Raw genomic sequence first — 21,203 nt, forward strand, 5'->3', positions numbered from 1 at the left:
CTACTTGGCTGAAAGGTAAATATAAAGTGGTGGTCATGGAAGAACCAATAGCAGATATGATTATTGGGAATGGAAAGGAGGTGAAACAAAGTAATGAGGAAGATATAGATAGATGGGCAAGGCAAATTGGAGCAGCGGTTGAGACAAGAACACATAGAAACACTAAAAGACTTACTAGAAAGACTGAGGAAACATGGGGTTACAATAGCACCAGAGAAACTGCATGGGGGAGTACATATAGTAGAATTCTTAGGATTTAAGGTTGGAAATAAAGAAATTAGACCTACTGAAGGAAATAGGGACAAAATATTAAATATCAAAACTCCTAGTACAAAAAAAGAAGTGAAATCATTGTTAGGACTATGCAATTTTTATAATATTTTTGTAGATAAATATGCTGAACTTACTACTCCTTTAAGAGAATTGCTATCCAAAGACAAAGTTAAACTAGTATGGACACAGAAATGTGAAAGTGCTTTAAATAAAATAAAGGCTGAATTCATGAGTGACAAGGTACTGATGTCACCAGATTTTAGTAAGCATTTCCCTCTTTTTACTGATGCATCAAATAGGGCCTATAGCGTTAGGAGCTTGCTTAATGCAAGAAAAGGGTAATAAACTATACCCAGTACAATACCTCAGCACGGCATTATCACCAACAGAAAAAAGATATGCAGTGATTGAGAGAGAGTACCTAGCAATTGTGTGGGCATTGAATAAATTACAGAAGTATTTATTAGGAGGACACTTTACTCTTAGAATAGATCATAAGCCATTAATCACAATCAATAAGAAAATGATAATGAATAGCAAAATAAATAGATGGGCACTGATTTTTATTAGATTTCAAGTTTGAGATAAAAACAGTAAAGCGACAGCACAATACACTAGCTGATTTCTTATCAAGACAGATTGAAGATAAAAAACAACAACATAGAACTGACTAAAGAAAACAATGACCTGAGACATATCAGCCAATCCTTATAAGGAAATTTTAAATAATGTAGTGGGTGATATTTACTACCAGAGAAAATTAATATTTTAAAAGTGTAAACAAGATAGGAATAAGTCATAACATGACTTGTTTAAATATGTTTTACAACTATTTTAATTTAGTAATGAAAATGAACATACATTTTGTTGAATTTCTGTGATTTGTATGTATACTGTATATCTTGTTAAGTAATGAACATGCTTATGGCAGTATGAGTTGACAGATGTGGTAATTTGCATATGTTATGATGAGGAGTTGACCTCAGCCAATGAAGTAGGGAAATCAAGGATATGATTTGCCTATGGGAGCTATTGCATAGCTAAGATTTTGTTCTACTAAGAGAGAGTTTTCCTTAGTTAGATTTATTTTGAGATACACTAAGAGGTAATATTCCTTAGTGAGGTTTAATGAATTTTTGTTATACTAAGAAGAGATGTTCCTTAGTTAGAGTCATTTGTTATTATTAAACTAAGAAGGTTTACCTTAGTTACAATTTTCCTTAATGGCGATACTTATAAGATAAGTGAAGCTTTGCATTTTGCCATGTATTTTATGAATATCATTGTTTCAATTTGGTAAGTGTACATATAATATAAATTAGTATGTTCATTAGCAAGTTTCTTTTTCAATATGATTTTCATTTAACTGTTACATGTATAATGAAGATTTTATAGCGAATGTGATGTATATAAGAAAAAATTAATGAATTAATTTTTTAAAAGGGAGAAAGGGCATATGTAACAGTCAAATGTAAGGTGAATGTATGTTTCAAGTGGAGGTGTAAAAAGGCGATATAAATCTAAAATATATTGTGGGTGGGCGCATGCGCAAAAGAAAGTGGAAGTAGAGAGGAAGCGGGAAGAGAAAATGGCGTTGTTTGGTAATGAAGCTGTTGTATCTTTGAATCAATAAAACTGTGTAAATTACCAGGACAAGAGTTGTTTGGTGTTATCCATCAAACCTTAATATGCAATAACACAACAGTGATGCGGTTGGTATTTGTCTTGAGTTTAAGCCATGAAGTTGACAGTACAAATCGGCCGTGACACATATAAAAACAAAGAGAACGCCCTTATAACATTTTATTGATTAAACTGTTTGAGACGCTTTCTATTCACTGGTTTCCAGTCTACACGTGTCCAGTCAACACGTGTCCAGTCAACACGCTTGTCTAGCCAGTCGCCACTGTTGTCGATGTTTTCTGTGTGATCCAGGTGAGAAAGCTGGACACCTTGGTGTAGAGGCCGACAGACGAGCCGCAGTCTCCCGTACCTGCAGACACGATGCCGTACTCATAGAAGCGGCCGTCTGCTTCTTTACAGGCCAGTGGACCGCCAGAGTCGCCCTACAACATCAGACGATTGTAACAATGTTACATTTAAAGGGGACATTAATCAAATCTGTGATCTACATACGATTGTAACAATTTTACATTTAAAGGGGACATTAATCAAATCTGTGATCTACATACGATTGTAACAATGTTACATTTAAAGGGGACATTAATCAAATCTGTGATCTACAGACGATTGTAACAATGTTACATTTAAAGGGGACATTAATCAAATATGTGATCTACTGACGATTGTAACAATGTTACATTTAAAGGGGACATTAATCAAATCTGTGATCTACAGACGATTGTAACAATGTTACATTTAAAGGGGGCATTAATCAAATCTGTGATCTACAGACGATTGTAACAATGTTACATTAAAAGGGGACATTAATCAAATCTGTGATCTACATGTTGAAGCAGGTGTGTACCAAGCGTGAAAGTAAGAATGCAAATACTAACGCGCAAAAAAAATCTTAGACAATTCAAGTCTTAAAGTTTAAAACGTACACCCAAGGCAGATTATAATAATATTACAACCTGTATATTTTACAAGAAGGAGAGAAGCTATGCACACAGGCTTTACAACCACAGAATACAACCTCACAGGAACATGTGTGTCACAATTCGCTGAGAACATGATCCTAATGTAAATCTTACCTGACAGGAGTCTTTCCCAGCAGACCCAGCACAGAAGTTACTTCCGGTGTAGTAGGTACCGTACGTGGACTGACAGGTGGCGTCAGACACGACAGGTACATCCACCCACATCATGGTGCTCTGGATGGTACCTGTGGTGCTACCTGTGGATGTACAACAGTGAATTAGACCACCACATCATGGTGCTCTGGATGGTACCTGTGGTGCTACCTGCAGATTTTACAAGACAACACGTCATCTACATAGTGACTTCATCAATCAATGTCAGCTAATAAAAAATATCTTTTAGCTCTGGTGTGTCGTATGTCGTCATTAGCTGTGTTTAAATGTACACTGTCAGGTAATGCAGATCGTCGTAACAAGTAGGGAAACATCACAAACTTTTAAAGCAGATTTTGTCGAGAACATTTAACATTGAACTTGACCAATGTACTTAATGATAAAAAAAATAAGTACATTCAATATAAATTTCTGGATTTAAACCAATGACTTTTCCACTAAGGTCAAAGTTATGCACATCACTCACTTCCCCAGACACTTACTGGAGTTAAGTCCCCAGCCCATAGCTCTACAGCCTGATGCCATTTGTGGAGTTTTGGAACCGTCGACCAGACAGATGGGTCTGTGGCACGTGTCAAAGGTGATGGGTGTGGTCAAGGTCAGGATAGCAATATCGTTAGCTGAAACAAAAGTGGATATCACATCTCAACTTCATGATCACGTTGATGAGGATGGTAGAGAGCAACACAAAACACAAACAACTTTCTCTGTGTGGTTCTCTTGTCTCACAGTGCGTTATATTATCAATAGCTGCATACCCGTGCTCCGCCATGGAAAATCTTTTTTAAATGTACCAACATGGGAACAGAACAAAACTAAACACAAACACAAAAGAAAACACAAATACAATGTAAACACAAACAAACATAAACAAAAACAAGAAAATACTCTAGCACACAGCTAGAGGATGGGCCTGTGGCAACCATGGCAGGGTCCAGGTAATTTTTTGCCCAATTAACTTGAATTGGTTAAGGGCCTAAAATCTAAACTGGCCAGTAGAGTTGGGTTCTTTAAAGAAATAAAATCTACAGCCACGAAAAGATTAGATAGATCACGTGATGCCCGGACTGACCAAAGTTTTTGGGGTTGTAGCTCTCGTGTGTGGCGACTGTGGCGACCGGTCTCCTGACGACCCCCGGGACGCTGGTCTCAAACGGCATGACGTTGGACCCCGTGAATACGGTCAGCTCGGTGGCTGAAGAGATGGACGTCACACCGGTCCTGAAAGTTGAGGACAGTTTTCAATCAATAAATTAGACTTGCTCAAGTGATCATGATTAACTATCTATTCTGTAAACTTCAGTAGTAGCTTTCGAATAGGTAGGAAAACTTTTTACGTGGGGTCCTAGTGTATAAAATTAACAAAATTTATTTACGTGGGGTCGTGGTGTACAAAGTTAACAAAACCCTTTACGTGGGGTCCTGGTGTACGAAGTTAACAAAACAAACCCTTTACGTGGGGTCCTGGTATACAAAGTTAACAAAACTGTTTACGTGGGGTCCTGGTGTACAAAGTTAACAAAACCCTTTACGTGGGGTCCTGGTATACAAAGTTAACAAAGCTCTTTACGTGGGGTCCTGGTGTACAAAGTTAACAAAACACTTTACGTGGGGTCCTGGTGTACAAAGTTAACAAAACTCTTTACGTGGGGTCATGGTGTACAAAGTTAACAAAACTCTTTACGTTGGGTCCTGGTGTACAAAGTTAACAAAACTCTTTACGTGGGGTCCTAGTGTACAAAGTTAACAAAACTCTTTACGTGGGGTCCTGGTGTACAAAGTTAACAAAACTCTTTACGTGGTGTCCTGGTGTACAAAGTTAACAAAACTCTTTACGTGGGGTCCTGGTGTACGAAGTTAACAAAACTCTTTACGTGGGGTCCTGGTGTACAAAGTTAACAAAACTCTTTACGTGGGGTCCTGGTGTACGAAGTTAACAAAACTCTTTACGTGGGGTCCTGGTGTACGAAGCAGTGAGCAGCAGACAGGATGTGTGTCTGGTCGATGATGGAGCCGCCACAGACCGTGGAGTAGTAGCTGTTGTAGATCATCACCATCCAGGGATACTCGCAGGCTGTTGTCGTGGTCCCACCCACGATCCTGTAGCTGTTGGCGATACCACACTGGGCTGGGGGGGGGGGAAATAAAGTAAAGGTTAGGATGCCGTTGTTTATTATGAATAACAATCGGAACAATGATGTCGCTAATCGTAATTATTTTATTTCCACACTGCAATAAATGGAATAATAAGAAAGCCCACAAAACTTTAAAAATGCCATAAGTCAAAGCATTCAAATAAAAAACAGATAAATTAAATAATTCTCCCCCTACCCCACTTAGCGATTCAATAACTACTGGTCAGAACGTCTTTATAGGTCTCATAGAAAGCTTCTTTACTTAATTCATTGCAAAATTTTTAGCCCGATAAGTCATTAAAATGTGTTTCACAGGTTCACCAAATTAATGTAAAACATCAACCTGTTGACGAGATCTCTAAGCATTAGACTAAATAGCAGGCTGGGACTAATGGTAAACTTAGGCAACAGAAGAGATAAGCAATGGCTTACTTACATTTTACTACAGATGCAGTTGTTGTTGACTGAGCAACGGTTGTGGTTGGGGCTGGTGTTGTGGTTGTAGCCTTGGTTGTTGTAGTTGGGGCTGGTGTTGTGGTTGTAGCTTTAGTTGTTGTTGTTGGGGCTGGTGTTGTGGTTGTAGCCTTAGTTGTTGTGGTTGGGGCTGGTGTTGTGGTTGTAGCCTTGGTTGTTGTAGTTGGGGCTGGTGTTGTGGTTGTAGGCTTGGTTGTTGTTGTTGGGGCTGGTGTTGTGGTTGTAGCCTTAGTTGTTGTTGTTGGGGCTGGTGTTGTGGTTGTAGCCTTGGTTGTTGTTGTTGGGGCTGGTGTTGTGGTTGTAGCCTTGATTGTTGTGGTTGGTGCTGCTGTTGTGGTTGTAGCTTTAGTTGTTGTTGTTGGGGCTGGTGTTGTGGTTGTAGCCTTGGTTGTTGTAGTTGGGGCTGGCGTTGAAGTGGCTGTTGTGTTCAGCACAGCAGAGTAAATGACGAACTCAGCGTAGCACAGTCCCTTGACCCACAGGTAGAGGTTATCTGGGGTGATGCCGTATGACTGGTTCTGTCGGAATATAGGGGTGAAGTCAACACAGAGGAAGGGTCTGTTGTAATGTGGGGATAACACAGCTAACCAGGCTATTGGATGGGCACTGTCACACTTAACTCAGGTACACAAGCTGCTAGCTGAAGGCAGATCTTCACACACGATAAGTGAAACATGTCAAGTACTGACAAGACAATGGCAACTTTTTGATACAACAAACTAACACAGACAACTGACTTACAACTGACCACTGACTCACAACTGACCACTGACTCACAACTGACCACTGACTCACAACTGATCACTTACTCACAACTGACCACTACCAGACAACTGACCACCACCAGACAACTGACGACTGACTCACAGCTGACCACTTACCTCCACACAGCTGTAGGTGGAGTAGAGTCTAGTGACCTGCACGACTAGGATCATGCTGGGTGTGGTGTTGGGGATGCTGAAGTAGGACTCGGTAGAGTAGCTGACAGACCGACACACCCCCCGGGCAATCTCCACATAAGAATCTGAAAATAAGATAACGTCAAACCACGTGACATATCTAATGAGATCTATCATCACTGCCATGAAATTAATGTTTGATAAAATTCTTGTCGCGTCAGTGAAAACTTTGAAAGTTCTTGATATGATTTTTTTTACAGTACAAAAACGTTACTGAAACGTTTTTTATGCATTCTTTTTTCAGCACCTAAAAAGATTTAATAGAATAGACTTGCATGACTAAAAACAATTGCGCACTCGATGAACACGAAAAATGTACGTATAATAGCACGGAAATACATTTTACAGCAAAGTTTAATTAGTTCTTTAAAAATTAATTACGACTGCAATTATGTCAAAATTGATGTCAGATTGCATTGCCATCGTGTATTGACCCACGTGCCAACTTTCAGAGAAATTGGTCTGTTAGAAGTAGTCGAACTTTTGTTCGGATGTTTCGATCGATGACAGACAAAACATGACAGACAGAGCAAGCAGGTTAAATAAAATATTGTAAAAACACAATTCAACATAGGTAAACCAATCTTGTACACAATATAACTAACACTGTTGTGAGGCCACCAGTCCTAAGACCACCGCCAGAAACGCTACAGAAAATTTCATTTTGTTCTGTCTTCTTCGGTGTAGAGCACGTCGAGACAACGAATGTAGAGAACTGACTGCTGCAGGTTGCTGGGGAATCAGGAGATTTTTATATCGCTCATCACGAGACGGGCTAGTACGTCAATCGACGACCAGATTTCAGAACGTGTTGAACCAGATGACTTAAGTCATCAGATCGATGTGACATCTGACCGAATTCTGACTGGTGCAGGAAATGGATATGTAGCCTGGGAGATCAGGTGTCAATGTCAAGGTCATTCGTGAAATCTTGGGACGGTTTTTGGGGCAAGAGTTTGGTGAGGCTGTTTGTTGGTTGATAGTTTGGTGGAGCTTTCTGTTGGTTGACAGTTTGGTGGAGCTTTCTGTTGGTTGATAGTTTGGTGGAGCTTTCTGTTGGTTGATAGTTTGGTGGAGCTTTCTGTTGGTTGATAGTTTGGTGGAGCTTTCTGTTGGTTGATAGTTTGGTGGAGCTTTCTGTTGGTTGAGAGTTTGGTGGGGCTGTCTGTTGGTTGATAGTTTGGTGGAGGTGTCTGTATGTTGATAGTTTGGTGAAGCTGTCTGTTGGTTGATAGTTTGGTGGAGCTTTCTGTTGGTTGATAGTTTGGTGGGGCTTTCTGTTGGTTGATAGTTTGGTGGGGCTGTCTGTTGGTTGATAGTTTGGTGGAGCTGTCTGTATGTTGAGAGTTTGTTGGAGTTTAGTGGAGATGTCTAATTGTTGAGAGTTTGGTGGAGCTGTCTGTTGGCTACTGTTGTAATTTCCTTCGATGTAATATCCGCATCATCAATAATCACGTAATGAAGAGATACACTTACATGTAATTGTGTAAGCCTACCTCCATATCACTCATCACTCTCCTCTTGTTTTTCCACACTCAATATTTACCATAATGTACATCCCTCCATAGAAAGCCCTCCATTAGGTCATTAGGTCAGTGAGAGATTTTGTACTTCATCGTCTTGATACTTGATACTGATGTTATAAATGGCATCTCAAACTTGTACTTAAATTATCTTATTGTTGGGGCATGTATTTTGAATCTGTAATAGAGTCAACTTACAGTGTATTAAGGTGAAGTAATTGTGGTACAGTCAAGTCCTCTGTCGAATGTTATCCCCTTGTTTGTTTACAAGATGTTTGGTTGGTGTTTGTTTATGATGTCTTGGTGATGTGTGTTTAAAGGATGTCTTGGTGGTGTTTTTTAATTATGTCCAGGCGATGTTTGCTTACAAAATGTTGAGCTGGTGTTTTGGTAAATGGTGTTTAGGTGGTATTTTAAATGGTGTTTAGGTATTATTATTTTTTTAATTTAACTTTGGACACAAATGAGATAGAACCATCACATTGAGATGTTCAAAAAGATATTTAAGAAGATTGTATTTCAGCCAGTGATCGTGAAGATGTAAGCCAATACGGATGTGTTACTTATGGTGTCTTAACTGCCAGTCGTATCACAGACACATCTTACCTGAGGAGACGAACATATTACGTAAGTTAACACCTGTGATCATGTGACAGGTGTTTGAACACAGGTGAGGACCTGTCTGGTTTGCGTGACGTCATGTAACCCAAGTCTCGGGGGTCGGCTGGCGTGTTGACCCACGGGGAAAGTGAGACGTCAATAGACGTCATCACGTGACCGATCTATTGCTTGTCTCATGTGTGTGTGTGTTTGTGTGTGTGTGTGCTAAGTTGGTCTAAGACGTCAATTAAACCGTTGGAATGGTGACATCAACTATATGTATTTTAATGGTGACATCAACTGTATGTATTTTAATGGTGTCATCAACTGTATGTATTCTGATGGTGACATCAACTGTATGTATTTTTAAAGCGCTCCTGTCAAGTCTAATGATATCTTTGCCAGTGTGTTTTAGTGTTTGCACTAGCGTCTCCCTTGATGCCAGAGAAGTAACCGATGGCTGTGCTCACCAGAAACACGAAGACCGCGCAAGTTGGGAACCAACCGTAATTTTTTGTCGGAATAGATGAAAATCTTAGTTTTATTAAAATATATGTGTATATAAAACATTAACGATTGTTTTCAAAATCGATGTGTTTGTAAAAATCAGATTTCCAACTTTTTACCAAATGGATTCAGATCAATTACACAGCTAACTAAGTGTGTTTATGAAGTGGGTTGGAAAACTGTAATCAGGTAAGGCAGTTCAACATTTCTGGTTCTATAATGTATCGTCTCGCTGATGGATAAATAAAATGTATCAGTTTCCTTGTCTTCATTAAAAGTGATGGCAGGTCACTCAGCGTGTGGTCAAGGTCGTTGGTTTCTACTGGTTAGGCAAGGTCAGATGCTTCTAGAAAGAGAAGTTCCAGTCTCGGACTGCCTATATCCCTGGTGTTACTAATGCTGTGTTGTATCTGCGTTGTCTTGTGTACTGTGTTGTATCTGCGTTGTCTCGTGTACTGTGTCGTGTCTATTGTGTCGTGTCTATTGTGTCGTGTCTACTGTGTCGTGTCTATTGTGTCTTGTCTACTGTGTCGTGTCTACTGTGTCTTGTCTACTGTGTCGTGTCTACTGTGTCGTGTCTACTGTGTCGTGTCTACTGTGTCGTGTCTACTGTGTCGTGTCTACTGTGTCGTGTCTACTGTGTCGTGTCTACTGTGTCGTGTCTACTGTGTCGTGTCTATTGTGTCGTGTCTACTGTGTCGTGTCTATTGTGTCTTGTCTACTGTGTCGTGTCTACTGTGTCTTGTCTACTGTGTCGTGTCTACTGTGTCGTGTCTACTGTGTCGTGTCTACTGTGTCGTGTCTACTGTGTCGTGTCTACTGTGTCGGGTCTACTGTGTCGTGTCTACTGTGTCGTGTCTACTGTGTCGTGTCTATTGTGTCGTGTCTACTGTGTCGTGTCTATTGTGTCGTGTCTATTGTGTCTTGTCTATTGTGTCTTGTCTATTGTGTCTTGTCTATTGTGTCTTGTCTACTGTGTCGTGTCTATTGTGTCTTGTCTACTGTGTCGTGTCTATTGTGTCTTGTCTATTGTGTCGTGTCTATTGTGTCTTGTCTATTGTGTCGTGTCTATTGTGTCGTGTCTATTGTGTCTTGTCTATTGTGTCGTGTCTATTGTGTCGTGTCTTCCCTGTCGTGTCTATTGTGTCTTGTCTACTGTGTCGTGTCTATTGTGTCTTGTCTACTGTGTCGTGTCTATTGTGTCTTGTCTACTGTGTCTTGTCTATTGTGTCTTGTCTATTGTGTCTTGTCTATTGTGTCGTGTCTATTGTGTCTAGTCTACTGTGTCGTGTCTATTGTGTCTTGTCTACTGTGTCGTGTCTATTGTGTCTTGTCTACTGTGTCGTGTCTATTGTGTCTTGTCTACTGTGTCTTGTCTATTGTGTCTTGTCTATTGTGTCTTGTCTATTGTGTCGTGTCTATTGTGTCTAGTCTACTGTGTCGTGTCTATTGTGTCTTGTCTACTGTGTCGTGTCTATTGTGTCTTGTCTACTGTGTCGTGTCTATTGTGTCTTGTCTACTGTGTCTTGTCTATTGTGTCTTGTCTATTGTGTCTTGTCTATTGTGTCGTGTCTATTGTGTCTTGTCTACTGTGTCGTGTCTATTGTGTCTTGTCTACTGTGTCGTGTCTATTGTGTCTTGTCAATTGTGTCTTGTCTATTGTGTCTTGTCTATTGTTTCGTGTCTATTGTGTCTTGTCTACTGTGTCGTGTCTATTGTGTCTTGTCTACTGTGTCGTGTCTATTATGTCTTGTCTACTGTGTCGTGTCTATTGTGTCTTGTCTACTGTGTCTTGTCTATTGTGTCTTGTCTATTGTGTCGTGTCTATTGTGTCGTGTCTTCCCTGTCGTGTCTATTGTGTCGTGTCTTCCCTGTCGTGTCTATTGTGTCTTGTCTACTGTGTCGTGTCTATTGTGTCTTGTCTACTGTGTCTTGTCTATTGTGTCTTGTCTATTGTGTCTTGTCTATTGTGTCGTGTCTATTGTGTCTAGTCTACTGTGTCGTGTCTATTGTGTCTTGTCTACTGTGTCGTGTCTATTGTGTCTTGTCTACTGTGTCGTGTCTATTGTGTCTTGTCTACTGTGTCTTGTCTATTGTGTCTTGTCTATTGTGTCTTGTCTATTGTGTCGTGTCTATTGTGTCTTGTCTACTGTGTCGTGTCTATTGTGTCTTGTCTACTGTGTCGTGTCTATTGTGTCTTGTCAATTGTGTCTTGTCTATTGTGTCTTGTCTATTGTTTCGTGTCTATTGTGTCTTGTCTACTGTGTCGTGTCTATTGTGTCTTGTCTACTGTGTCGTGTCTATTATGTCTTGTCTACTGTGTCGTGTCTATTGTGTCTTGTCTACTGTGTCTTGTCTATTGTGTCTTGTCTATTGTGTCGTGTCTATTGTGTCTTGTCTACTGTGTCTTGTCTATTGTGTCTTGTCTACTGTGTCGTGTCTATTGTGTCTTGTCTACTGTGTCGTGTCTATTGTGTCTTGTCTACTGTGTCGTGTCTATTGTGTCTTGTCTACTGTGTCTTGTCTACTGTGTCGTGTCTATTGTGTCTTGTCTACTGTGTCGTGTCTATTGTGTCTTCTCTACTGTGTCTTGTCTACTGTGTCGTGTCTATTGTGTCTTGTCTACTGTGTCGTGTCTATTGTGTCTTGTCTACTGTGTCTTGTCTACTGTGTCGTGTCTATTGTGTCTTGTCTACTGTGTCGTGTCTATTGTGTCTTGTCTACTGTGTCGTGTCTATTGTGTCTTGTCTACTGTGTCGTGTCTATTGTGTCTTGTCTACTGTGTCGTGTCTATTGTGTCTTGTCTACTGTGTCGTGTCTATTGTGTCTTTTCTACTGTGTCGTGTCTATTGTGTCTTGTCTACTGTGTCGTGTCTATTGTGTCTTGTCTACTGTGTCGTGTCTATTGTGTCTTGTCTACTGTGTCGTGTCTATTGTGTCTTTTCTACTGTGTCGTGTCTATTGTGTCTTGTCTACTGTGTCGTGTCTATTGTGTCTTGTTTACTGTGTTGAAACCAACTTGGATGTTGTCCGTTTGGTGATCACACCCTTGAGGGGAGCGTTGAAATGTTAGGATAAAGTTAGGATATTAGGATCCCATCCTGTGGTCATAATTTATCTTCATCGTATTTGTTCGTCTAGTCCCAAGTTGTACGTCTTGTCTGAGTTTATTCGTCTAGTCTGTCGTCTAGTCTATTTGTCTAGTCGGTTTGTCTAGTCTATTTGTCTAGTCTGTTTGACTAGTCTGTTCGTCTAGTCTATTTATCTAGTCTGTTTGTCTAGTCTATTTGTCTAGTCTGTTCGTCTAGTCTATTTGTCTAGTCTATTTGTCCGGTTGTCTATTTGACTAGACCGATATTTCCTATTATAAAGCATGTGCTATAGTTTTATTGACATTTTAAATTATGGACACGAGAATAAATATATTTTATTGTCTAAAACAGCAGATATGTCTACAAATTATTAATATCAATCTGACGGTTATATCTATTATAATGTTTAGGTAATGTTAAGGATTTCACAAGACAGTGAGGTGAACAGGTAAATTTAATTGCGTTCACGTAAACGTAAAGATAAATGAACATAAAATTAACACACTTGTGAGAGAACACTTCCTGCTTATCTAGAGGTAAGGTTTTAAAGCGTTAACCAGGCCATCTGTTGTATGATATCATGCTACAAAACATTCAATTTGTCTTTCAAATATATCTCATGTCTCAAATATGTCCTATATGTCGTAAGTAAATATTACCTATATGGCATTAGTCAGCAATCACAAATTCCATATTCTATAGTCCACATGTTAAATGTAAGGACGCTAGTGAAATAAAAATTAACCTTTAAATTTACAGCTTAAAAAGAAACAAAGATGAAATGGGTGATTTTGATGCCTTTATTTCTTCATGATATCGAACAGTTCACATGAGTCCATTCGAAACTTTGACTTCGCCTAAGCGACCATCGTCATTAATATCTTCATCTGTTCTATCCAGGGGAGAAAACTGGAGACCTTGGTGTAGAGGCCAGGATAGCCACAGTCCCCGGCTACCACGATGCCGTACTGGTAATAGCGGCCGTCTGCTTCTTTACAGGCCAGTGGACCGCCAGAGTCGCCCTACAACATCAGACAGTGGAGGCATTAGACCTGAACAGTGGTCACTTAAATGTAGTAAACATTTTAGACTAATTTCTTTCTAGAACTTAATCGTAACTAGGGTTGTAATATGGAAAACAAACAATTAACTTTAGAAATTAAAGAAATCCAATTCTAAACGTAAAACATAGGTTAAATTCCAAATTCGAACAAAGACATTGATAGGTAAAACAATGACCAATCATCTGAAATGTAAAAAATATCAAAGAGAAGAATAGGAAAGTAAGAATGAAATCCTTTAATTTGCTGCATGCGTAGATTAATTTCTTATTTTGGTTTACACATCATAACTATGTCAAAAACATGTTGAAATGTGAATGTTATAGGCGGTATTATGTGCAAACACTATACAATCACACAATCTGACGAAGTTATAGAAATGTTTCACAACAGTTAGTGCCACCATAGGCCAAGATAAAACATTCACATTGGTATCTTCCATCATTCACCTCGGTAACACATTCACAACACTATCCGCCATGACCCACCAAATAAAACATTCACAACACTATCCCCCATGACACACCAAATAAAACATCCACAACACTATCCGCCACCAAATAAAACATTCACAACACTATCCGCCACCAAATAAAACATTCACAACACTATCCGCCATAACTCACCAAATAAAACATTCACAACACTATCCGCCACCAAATAAAACATTCACAACACTATCCGCCATAACTCACCAAATAAAACATTCACAACACTATCCGCCATAACTCACCAAATAAAACATTCACAACACTATCCGCCACCAAATAAAACATTCACAACACTATCCGCCACCAAATAAAACATTCACAACACTATCCGCCACCAAATAAAACATTCACAACACTATCCGCCATAACCCACCAAATAAAACATTCACAACACTATCCGCCATAACCCACCAAATAAAATATTCACAACACTATCCGCCATAACTCACCAAATAAAACATTCACAACACTATTCGCCATGACCCACCAAATAAAACATTCACAACACTATCCGCCATAACCCACCAAATAAAATATTCACAACACTATCTGTTACCAAATAAAACATTCACAACACTATCCGCCATGACCCAACCAAATAAAACATTCACAACACTATCTGTTACCATTCCCCTAGACCTGACATTATTCCAATGTACAACTAACCCGACAGGAATTGTTCACAGAAGATCCAGCGCAGAAGTTACTTCCGGTGTAGTAGGTACCGTAGGTGTTTTGACAGGTGACGTCAGACACGACTGGTACATCCGCCCACTTTATGGTGCTCTCATAGGTACCACTCGAGCTGGCTGTGGATGGTGATGTGGATGGTGATGTGGATGGTGATGTGGATGGTGATGTGGATGTTGATGTGGATGTTGATGTGGATGTGGATGGTGATGCGGATGGTGATGTGGATGGTGATGTGGATGGTGATGTGGATAGTGATGTGGATGGCAATAGTGATGTGGATGGTGATTAGATGGTGATGTGGATGGTGTGGATGGTGATGTGGATGGTGATGTGGATGATGATGTGGATGTGTATGGTGATGTAGATGGTGATGTTGATGTGGATGGTGATGTGGATGGTCATGTGGATGATGATGTGGATGTGTATGGTGATGTAGATGGTGATGTTGATGTGGATGGTGATGTGGATGGTCATGTGGATGATGATGTGGATGTGTATGGTGATGTAGATGGTGATGTTGATGTGGATGGTGATGTGGATGGTCATGTGGATGATGATGTGGATGTGTATGGTGATGTGGATGTGGATGGTGACAGCTGTGCTGCCTGCAAGATAAGACCACCTGATGACGTCACGGATCTTCTGGTCTGAATTAAACATAAACCGGTCTTACATCAAGCATAATGGATTCAGAGACGCAATACACATCTATCTTGGAATCCAAACTCGAGTCTTTCAAGTTTACAGTCCTGAGCTCTATCGGTCAACCATGGCGTCCCACAATTTACCATTAAATTATGACAAATGAACCATGTTTTAAACAAAAAAAAACTACTTCAGCACAAAATGTAATTCGATTCTGTTTCTCACACCAGACGTAAAATGTTTAATTTTGTTCACTAGGACACTTGTCTATAACTTTTTAACACTTAAAGATAATTCATGTGTACAGAAATAATTAGTTTAAGACATAATACATACCCAGTGCCCGTGCTAACCTCTCATCAGTGTCTCTGGCCACGACAGTACCTTCAAATTAAAAGTGTTTTTAATCTAAAATATATATAAAACTGAAATCATGTGGGTGGGTTACTTTGTTTCTCATCCAATAATGTTTTACTTCATCTTTTATAGGATCGCCGTGAAACATTGGGGAGCTGATGAGAATACTCTAGGGGAGGTTTCCGCGAAAACAAAAATTTACTTTTGAAAGGGCAGCGTCCCGGCAGGGTGCGATTCGGTGCCCCGTGCATTTCCGTTAGCGCTTTGCCACATACGTTCGTTTAAAACAGTCCGATAGACTATGGATAAGATGGGACCTTACTGTGGCGTTGCAACAGTGGACTTCCGAGAGAACCTTCTACATCCCTGACACCTGGGCCGTCACCGAAGTGTTTTCTACCTCACTATTATGAAGAGAGATTAACGTGAACTCAAGGCTTTCATCAACAAATTGCCCAAAACATATTATCCAAGAAATATAGCGCAAGCATTGTTTACGATTAAATAAATCATTGTCAGAAAACAAGATCACTTGTTCAAGAATATATGATTTGTAACTTAATGAAAAAAGTCTCTTAAATTATTGCGTCAGACTTTCTTACGAGACCGCAGCAACGCGCGGGGAGGGGCACGCCAGTATTGAATTTATTTATTTTAAATGCGAAATAGAAAGATATGCTAAATGACATATAAAAAGAGTTATAAAAATAATGACATATAAAAAGAGTTATGAAGATGAATTTTTAATACAAAGATGCTTCATTTGACTCGAATTGTATTTAATACATATGCCGTTTCAGTACAAAGAAGAGCAATTGTTAGAATTTGATGCAAAGAAAATTTTAAGATGTTACTTCTAAAATATAAACATAGCACCACTGTACAATAGGAAGCTACACAGAATTAATCAATTGATCAGATCTCGTATTTGAACACTACATTCATCTAATTGATTGATCAATAACTGAGATAATGTCAGTTGTGAGATGTGCATGTTTTCGTAAGATGGCTGTCCATATGATACATACATACGTCTCCACTCCAGACACTTACTGGAGTTCAATCCCCCCCCCCCAGAGTTTCTTCCAGGCATCTCTTCGGGGGGGGGGGAGGTACGGAACCCCCTTTCCCGAATAAAGTCTACCGCCCCCTCTCCCCTTGAACGAAATGAAATTTATATAATTTATTTAGAAAATATATTTTTTTAACAGTGTCCACCCCCCCCCCGAAGAAAGGCTACCGCCCCCCGAAAATTTCAAGTGCCCCCACGGAGAAAGAAGTCTGATTCCCCCCCCCCCCCCCAGCACCCACCTCCCCAGACACTTACTGGCGTTAAGTCCCCAGCCCATAGCTCTACAGCCTGATGCCATTTGTGGAGTTTTGGAACCGTCAACCAGACAGATGGGCTTGTGGCACGTGTCAAATGTGATGGGTAAGTTCAAGTCGAGGAGGGCGATGTCGTTTGCTGGAATAGAAATAATGTAATTAATTAAATACAGTATAATTGTAATCATTACATTTATTAAAAAGGTTTATAATGTAGGCCTACTACTATAATCAAACAATTTAAATTAACTATCATTTTATAGTTGATGGTCTACGTATTTATTTCTGAACATTGTAATAATGGGATCTTTTTCTTTTATAAACATTGCAGTAACGAAGAACCTACTAAAACACAGGACTCTGAGTGAAATGGTTTACAACATGTGTTAATTTAAGAGAAGTGATTTAATCTGCCCCTATGTTCAGTTGTGATGTGCAGACCCTAGGCGCTAAGTAATATCAGCTTCTATCAGTAGTTTACACATTCGACGATCGCTTTGGAGCAGTGGAGGAAAGGATACATGAACTTACTGAAGGACTTTGGGTCGTAGTTTGGGTGTGTTGCTATGGTGACGACGTTTCTGCTGACCACACCGGGGACGCTGGCGTCAAACGGCATGACGCTGGAGCCCGTGTAGACGGTCAGGTCGTAGGACGACGAGTAGCTGATGGCACCGGTCCTGGAATTTGGGAACAGTTTAGTAAACAAGGTGTGGGAAGGTGTACACCATCTTTGTTTCACTCACCCAACTCTGTCCACTCAACAAATGTTAAGTTTGCTTAACTTGTGTTAAATTGTTCATTAAAAACTATTTTCGGGGTCCTGGTGTACAAAGTTAACAAAGACCTTTACTTGGTGTCTTGATGTACAAAGTTAACAAAACTCTTTACGTGGGGTCCTAGTGTTCAAAGTTAACAAAGCTCTTTACGTGGGGTCCTAGAGTACGAAGTTAAGAAAGATCTTTACGTGGGGTCCCGGTGTACGAAGCAGTGGGCAGCCGTCAGGATGTGCCTGTCGTCAATGATGGAGCCACTGCAGACAGTCTGGTGTAGTTTATCGTAGATCATCACCATCCAAGGGTACTCACACGTCTTGGAGCTGTTGGCGACACCGCACTGGGCTGGGGAGGGGGGGGGGGGAATGATTGGCTAAACTTTTCATTGTTTGACGGTCACATTTAATCATCTAACTGGATGATTTCAAGCAATGACGTATAATTTACAATTTTAATAAATCTGGAGTGATCTCCCCTAAACTTTCTCATGTACTTATAATACACTACGCGGAATGGCAACTCGTGATATTGACATGGTTTTCAATCAATTTTTAATTACTTAAACTATTTAAAATAATACAGAACTCCGTAGAAAAACGAATTGCGCCCCACTTGAAAAGCAAACAATGTGTATAATTGTGCGAAATGTTAGTATTTTATAAAAAAATTTGCGGTTTTTTTTTGGTGTTTTTTTTTTGAGAAATCGAAAATAGCGTATAGTACTATTTCCGGTAAACGGAAATTACTCAAAATGTGAAAGCTGGCAGAGAATTATATGTTTAACTTATATGTGAAATTTCGACTATTTATCCAAAACATTACTCAAGTACAGTCTTTTGAAAACACAGAAATCGCTGAAAAAAAGATACAGAACAACACATTTGATATAATACTTATATGAAATTTATCAAGCTTGCTGTAACGGTACTCAAATTATTGTGTTGTTAGAAAGACCCATCTAAACACAGATCTACGGACATATTTGCAAAACTCTATTTTTCCAAATCATTGAGTTGTAAAACGTCGAGATTTGTGAGAATCTCGATTTCGATTTTCTGACGATTACATTACTTCCTCTGTACATCGTACACGAAAAAGTAAAAATAAGCAGGTTAGAATAAATTTATTTCTTGATTTGAAAATAGATTTTATGAAATTGTATACTAGAAACTACATACATTTGTCACTATAAACGGCAGGTTCTTTGTAAATGTTTAATAATGTTTAACGTTTTAGTCAAAAGGTTTTACTAAACTTAAATTTGCGTATTAAATATTTGGAATTTAAGAAGTTTTTTTGTTTAAGCGCAAATACGCATTTAGCAATGAAACAACAGGAGTCTATGCAAGACATTTGTATTGATTTAAGACATAAAACCCTACAGATTGACAGCAAACTTAGGTAAATTTTGAGTTATGCCTCTAAACTTAATATCAGTTTCTCCACTGTTACCGGAAACAGTTTAGCACAAACATCAAGTTTTTAAACTATGTATCTTTACGATATGTTTCGACAACTCAACTTTTATTTTCTTTAATCAAACGCATTCATAGATAGAGAAGTAAGTATAAAAAATTAAATGAACTTACATTTGACAAGAGAAGCTGTTGTAGTAGAGGGTTTAGTGGTTGTGGATGTTGCTGGTGTAGTGGTGGCTGATTTGGTTGTTGTTGTAGAAGGTGCTGGTGTGATGGTTGCTGTTTTTGTAGTTGTTGATGGTGCAGGTGTTGTAGTTGCTGTTTTAGTAGTTGTTGATGATGCTGGTGTGGTGGTGGCTGTTTTGGTTGTTGTTGATGGTGGTGGTGTGGTGGTGGCTGTTTTGGTTGTTGTTGGCACTATGGTAGTGGTAGCCGTCGAGTTCAGCGCAACAGCATCTGAAAAAAACATTCAAATCTGAAGTCAGATTCTAGATATTTGTATAATGATTGGTCGAGGATTGTTTGTCTATCTGGTGAGCAGCAGTTGGAGCAGCTAAAGAAAGATGAAAGAAACGTTAAACAGTCGTGCAGGTTTGGAATCTGGTTGAAATGAGACTGACAAATATTTCTTGAAGGCCTTCATGATGTTGGTCATCATCTTACAACCTGTTCTAACATAAATCTGTGACATGCGATATCAGGCAGTTGGTACATGGAAGTCTGTTGACAACTTTACCTGACCACAAACTAAGCCCACTCGTCATGACAAACTAAAAAAGAAAATACAAAAGCTACAAACACTGTTGTGAGGTCACCAGGACCATTATCAGAACACCTGGAAACAAATTCATTTTTTTCTTGTCGATGTTGAGACTTGCCGCTGTCGTCAAGTGTCTTTGGGACGCCTAGACGTGCCAACCTGTAGAGAGAACTGTCTCAAGACTGTCTGTAGCGGGTGGACAAGGAGGTTTTTATACATGTCAGACACAGATGAACAAACACAGTAGGTGGTAACAAACATCAACTTTGTGTTGACCAGACGCCTAAGGTGTCCAGATCAATGTTACACGTGGCCAAGTGCTGACGAACGCAATAAAGTAATTAAGACTAATTTGATTGAGTGCAGATGGACTCAGTCTCTCAAAGTGTTTCGTGAGAGAAAACATAAGTGTAAACTTTCTGCACTGAAAGAGCGCGCGAGGTCGAGTAGGTACATGCTGTAATCAAGCCATGTTGCTTACACGATTTGTATTCACTTTTTGGTCGAATGTAAAGTAACACGATCGGACCTGAAGGACATTATTGTAGATGAAGTAGAGTTATTCTTTTTTTGTGACCATTAAATGAGAATGGACAGTGTGATCAGCTTGACACAAAATGTATCTAGTTTCTGAAATATCTGTTATATATTTCACGCTTTACATTTTCAAGGTGTGAAGTGTAAAAGTAAGACACTGACGTTTATATTTCAAACGTAATTTGTTCGATAGTTGACTGTATTCTTGTTGAAATGAGAAAAAAATGCATTGTGTTTGGTGCAAGGTCATTGTTTATGTCCAGGTGGTAATAAAGGCATATCATTGCAACAATTCAAGTGCCAGTAAAGGTATTTCGTTAAATCTCTATCAACTGTACTTGAGACATTAGAAGCATATCGTTGCATTTCTCTAACGCAAAAACCTGTGAGTTAGTGACGATATGACCAAACATCTTACGTGTGTTGGTGAAATGTATCAAGTATGGATGGTGTTGTGTTTCTTCTGATTATGTGACAGGTGTTTGACCACAGGTCATCACCTGTTAGATTTACGTGACGTCATGAAACTGAAGTCTCGGGCGTCACGAGTGTTTTTACCCACGGGGAATGTTAATCCTTGTGATCACGTGACCCATCTGTTGCTTGTCTCAGTTACCTGCAGTCTCCAACAGTGCCACTAAACGCATACATATCACTGACAGCATCAAATGCTGTACAATGATGGTGACATTGCATGTTTGTATACTGATGATAATCTTAAACTTTATGCATAGTGAAGGGGACATCAACTTTGTACAGTGGTGATTACAACATACATGTATATATATATATATATATA

The 21,203-nt window shown here is 39.4% G+C and overlaps 2 protein-coding genes across 2 annotated transcripts; both read right to left on the reverse strand.

Annotated features, from left to right (window-relative positions):
- Nucleotides 1-2,071: 2,071 nt before the first annotated feature.
- On the reverse strand, nucleotides 2,072-7,338 carry LOC131941440 (transmembrane protease serine 9-like). Its single transcript, XM_059300698.1, has 8 exons — nucleotides 7,224-7,338; nucleotides 6,541-6,683; nucleotides 5,622-6,177; nucleotides 5,001-5,178; nucleotides 4,123-4,271; nucleotides 3,533-3,670; nucleotides 2,991-3,133; nucleotides 2,072-2,339 (listed from the first exon to the last, which is right to left on the reverse strand). The coding sequence occupies exons 1-8, from the start codon at nucleotides 7,279-7,281 to the stop codon at nucleotides 2,166-2,168; spliced, it is 1,539 nt and encodes a 512-aa protein (XP_059156681.1). The 5' UTR covers nucleotides 7,282-7,338; the 3' UTR covers nucleotides 2,072-2,165.
- A 5,786-nt stretch (nucleotides 7,339-13,124) lies between these two features.
- Nucleotides 13,125-20,045, reverse strand: LOC131941441 (chymotrypsinogen A-like). Its single transcript, XM_059300699.1, has 8 exons — nucleotides 19,907-20,045; nucleotides 19,279-19,563; nucleotides 17,881-18,034; nucleotides 17,445-17,593; nucleotides 16,915-17,052; nucleotides 15,567-15,614; nucleotides 14,559-14,701; nucleotides 13,125-13,362 (listed from the first exon to the last, which is right to left on the reverse strand). The coding sequence occupies exons 1-8, from the start codon at nucleotides 19,956-19,958 to the stop codon at nucleotides 13,198-13,200; spliced, it is 1,134 nt and encodes a 377-aa protein (XP_059156682.1). The 5' UTR covers nucleotides 19,959-20,045; the 3' UTR covers nucleotides 13,125-13,197.
- Between the last annotated feature and the right edge of the window lie 1,158 nt (nucleotides 20,046-21,203).

This window comes from Physella acuta, unplaced genomic scaffold, assembly GCF_028476545.2.
Source record: "Physella acuta isolate Inbredline_101_S28 unplaced genomic scaffold, ASM2847654v3 ptg000362l, whole genome shotgun sequence".
NCBI lineage: Eukaryota > Metazoa > Mollusca > Gastropoda > Physidae > Physella > Physella acuta.

Bases quoted from the DNA above. Each gene is read 5' to 3' on its own strand.
- LOC131941441 (XM_059300699.1), bottom strand. From the start codon at position 19,958: ATGAATTTGTTTCCAGGTGTTCTGATAATGGTCCTGGTGACCTCACAA. The intron at 17,053-17,444 runs GTAAGTTCATGT...TTTCTATTCCAG, and splicing joins CTACGACCCAAAGTCCTTCA to CAAACGACATCGCCCTCCTC. The intron at 14,702-15,566 runs GTATGTATTATG...CACCATCCACAG, and splicing joins GAGGTTAGCACGGGCACTGG to CCAGCTCGAGTGGTACCTAT.
- LOC131941440 (XM_059300698.1), bottom strand. From the start codon at position 7,281: ATGAAATTTTCTGTAGCGTTTCTGGCGGTGGTCTTAGGACTGGTGGCC. The intron at 6,178-6,540 runs GTAAGTGGTCAG...ATATTCCGACAG, and splicing joins CCACCTACAGCTGTGTGGAG to AACCAGTCATACGGCATCAC. The intron at 5,179-5,621 runs GTAAGTAAGCCA...CCCCCCCCCCAG, and splicing joins AACTGCATCTGTAGTAAAAT to CCCAGTGTGGTATCGCCAAC.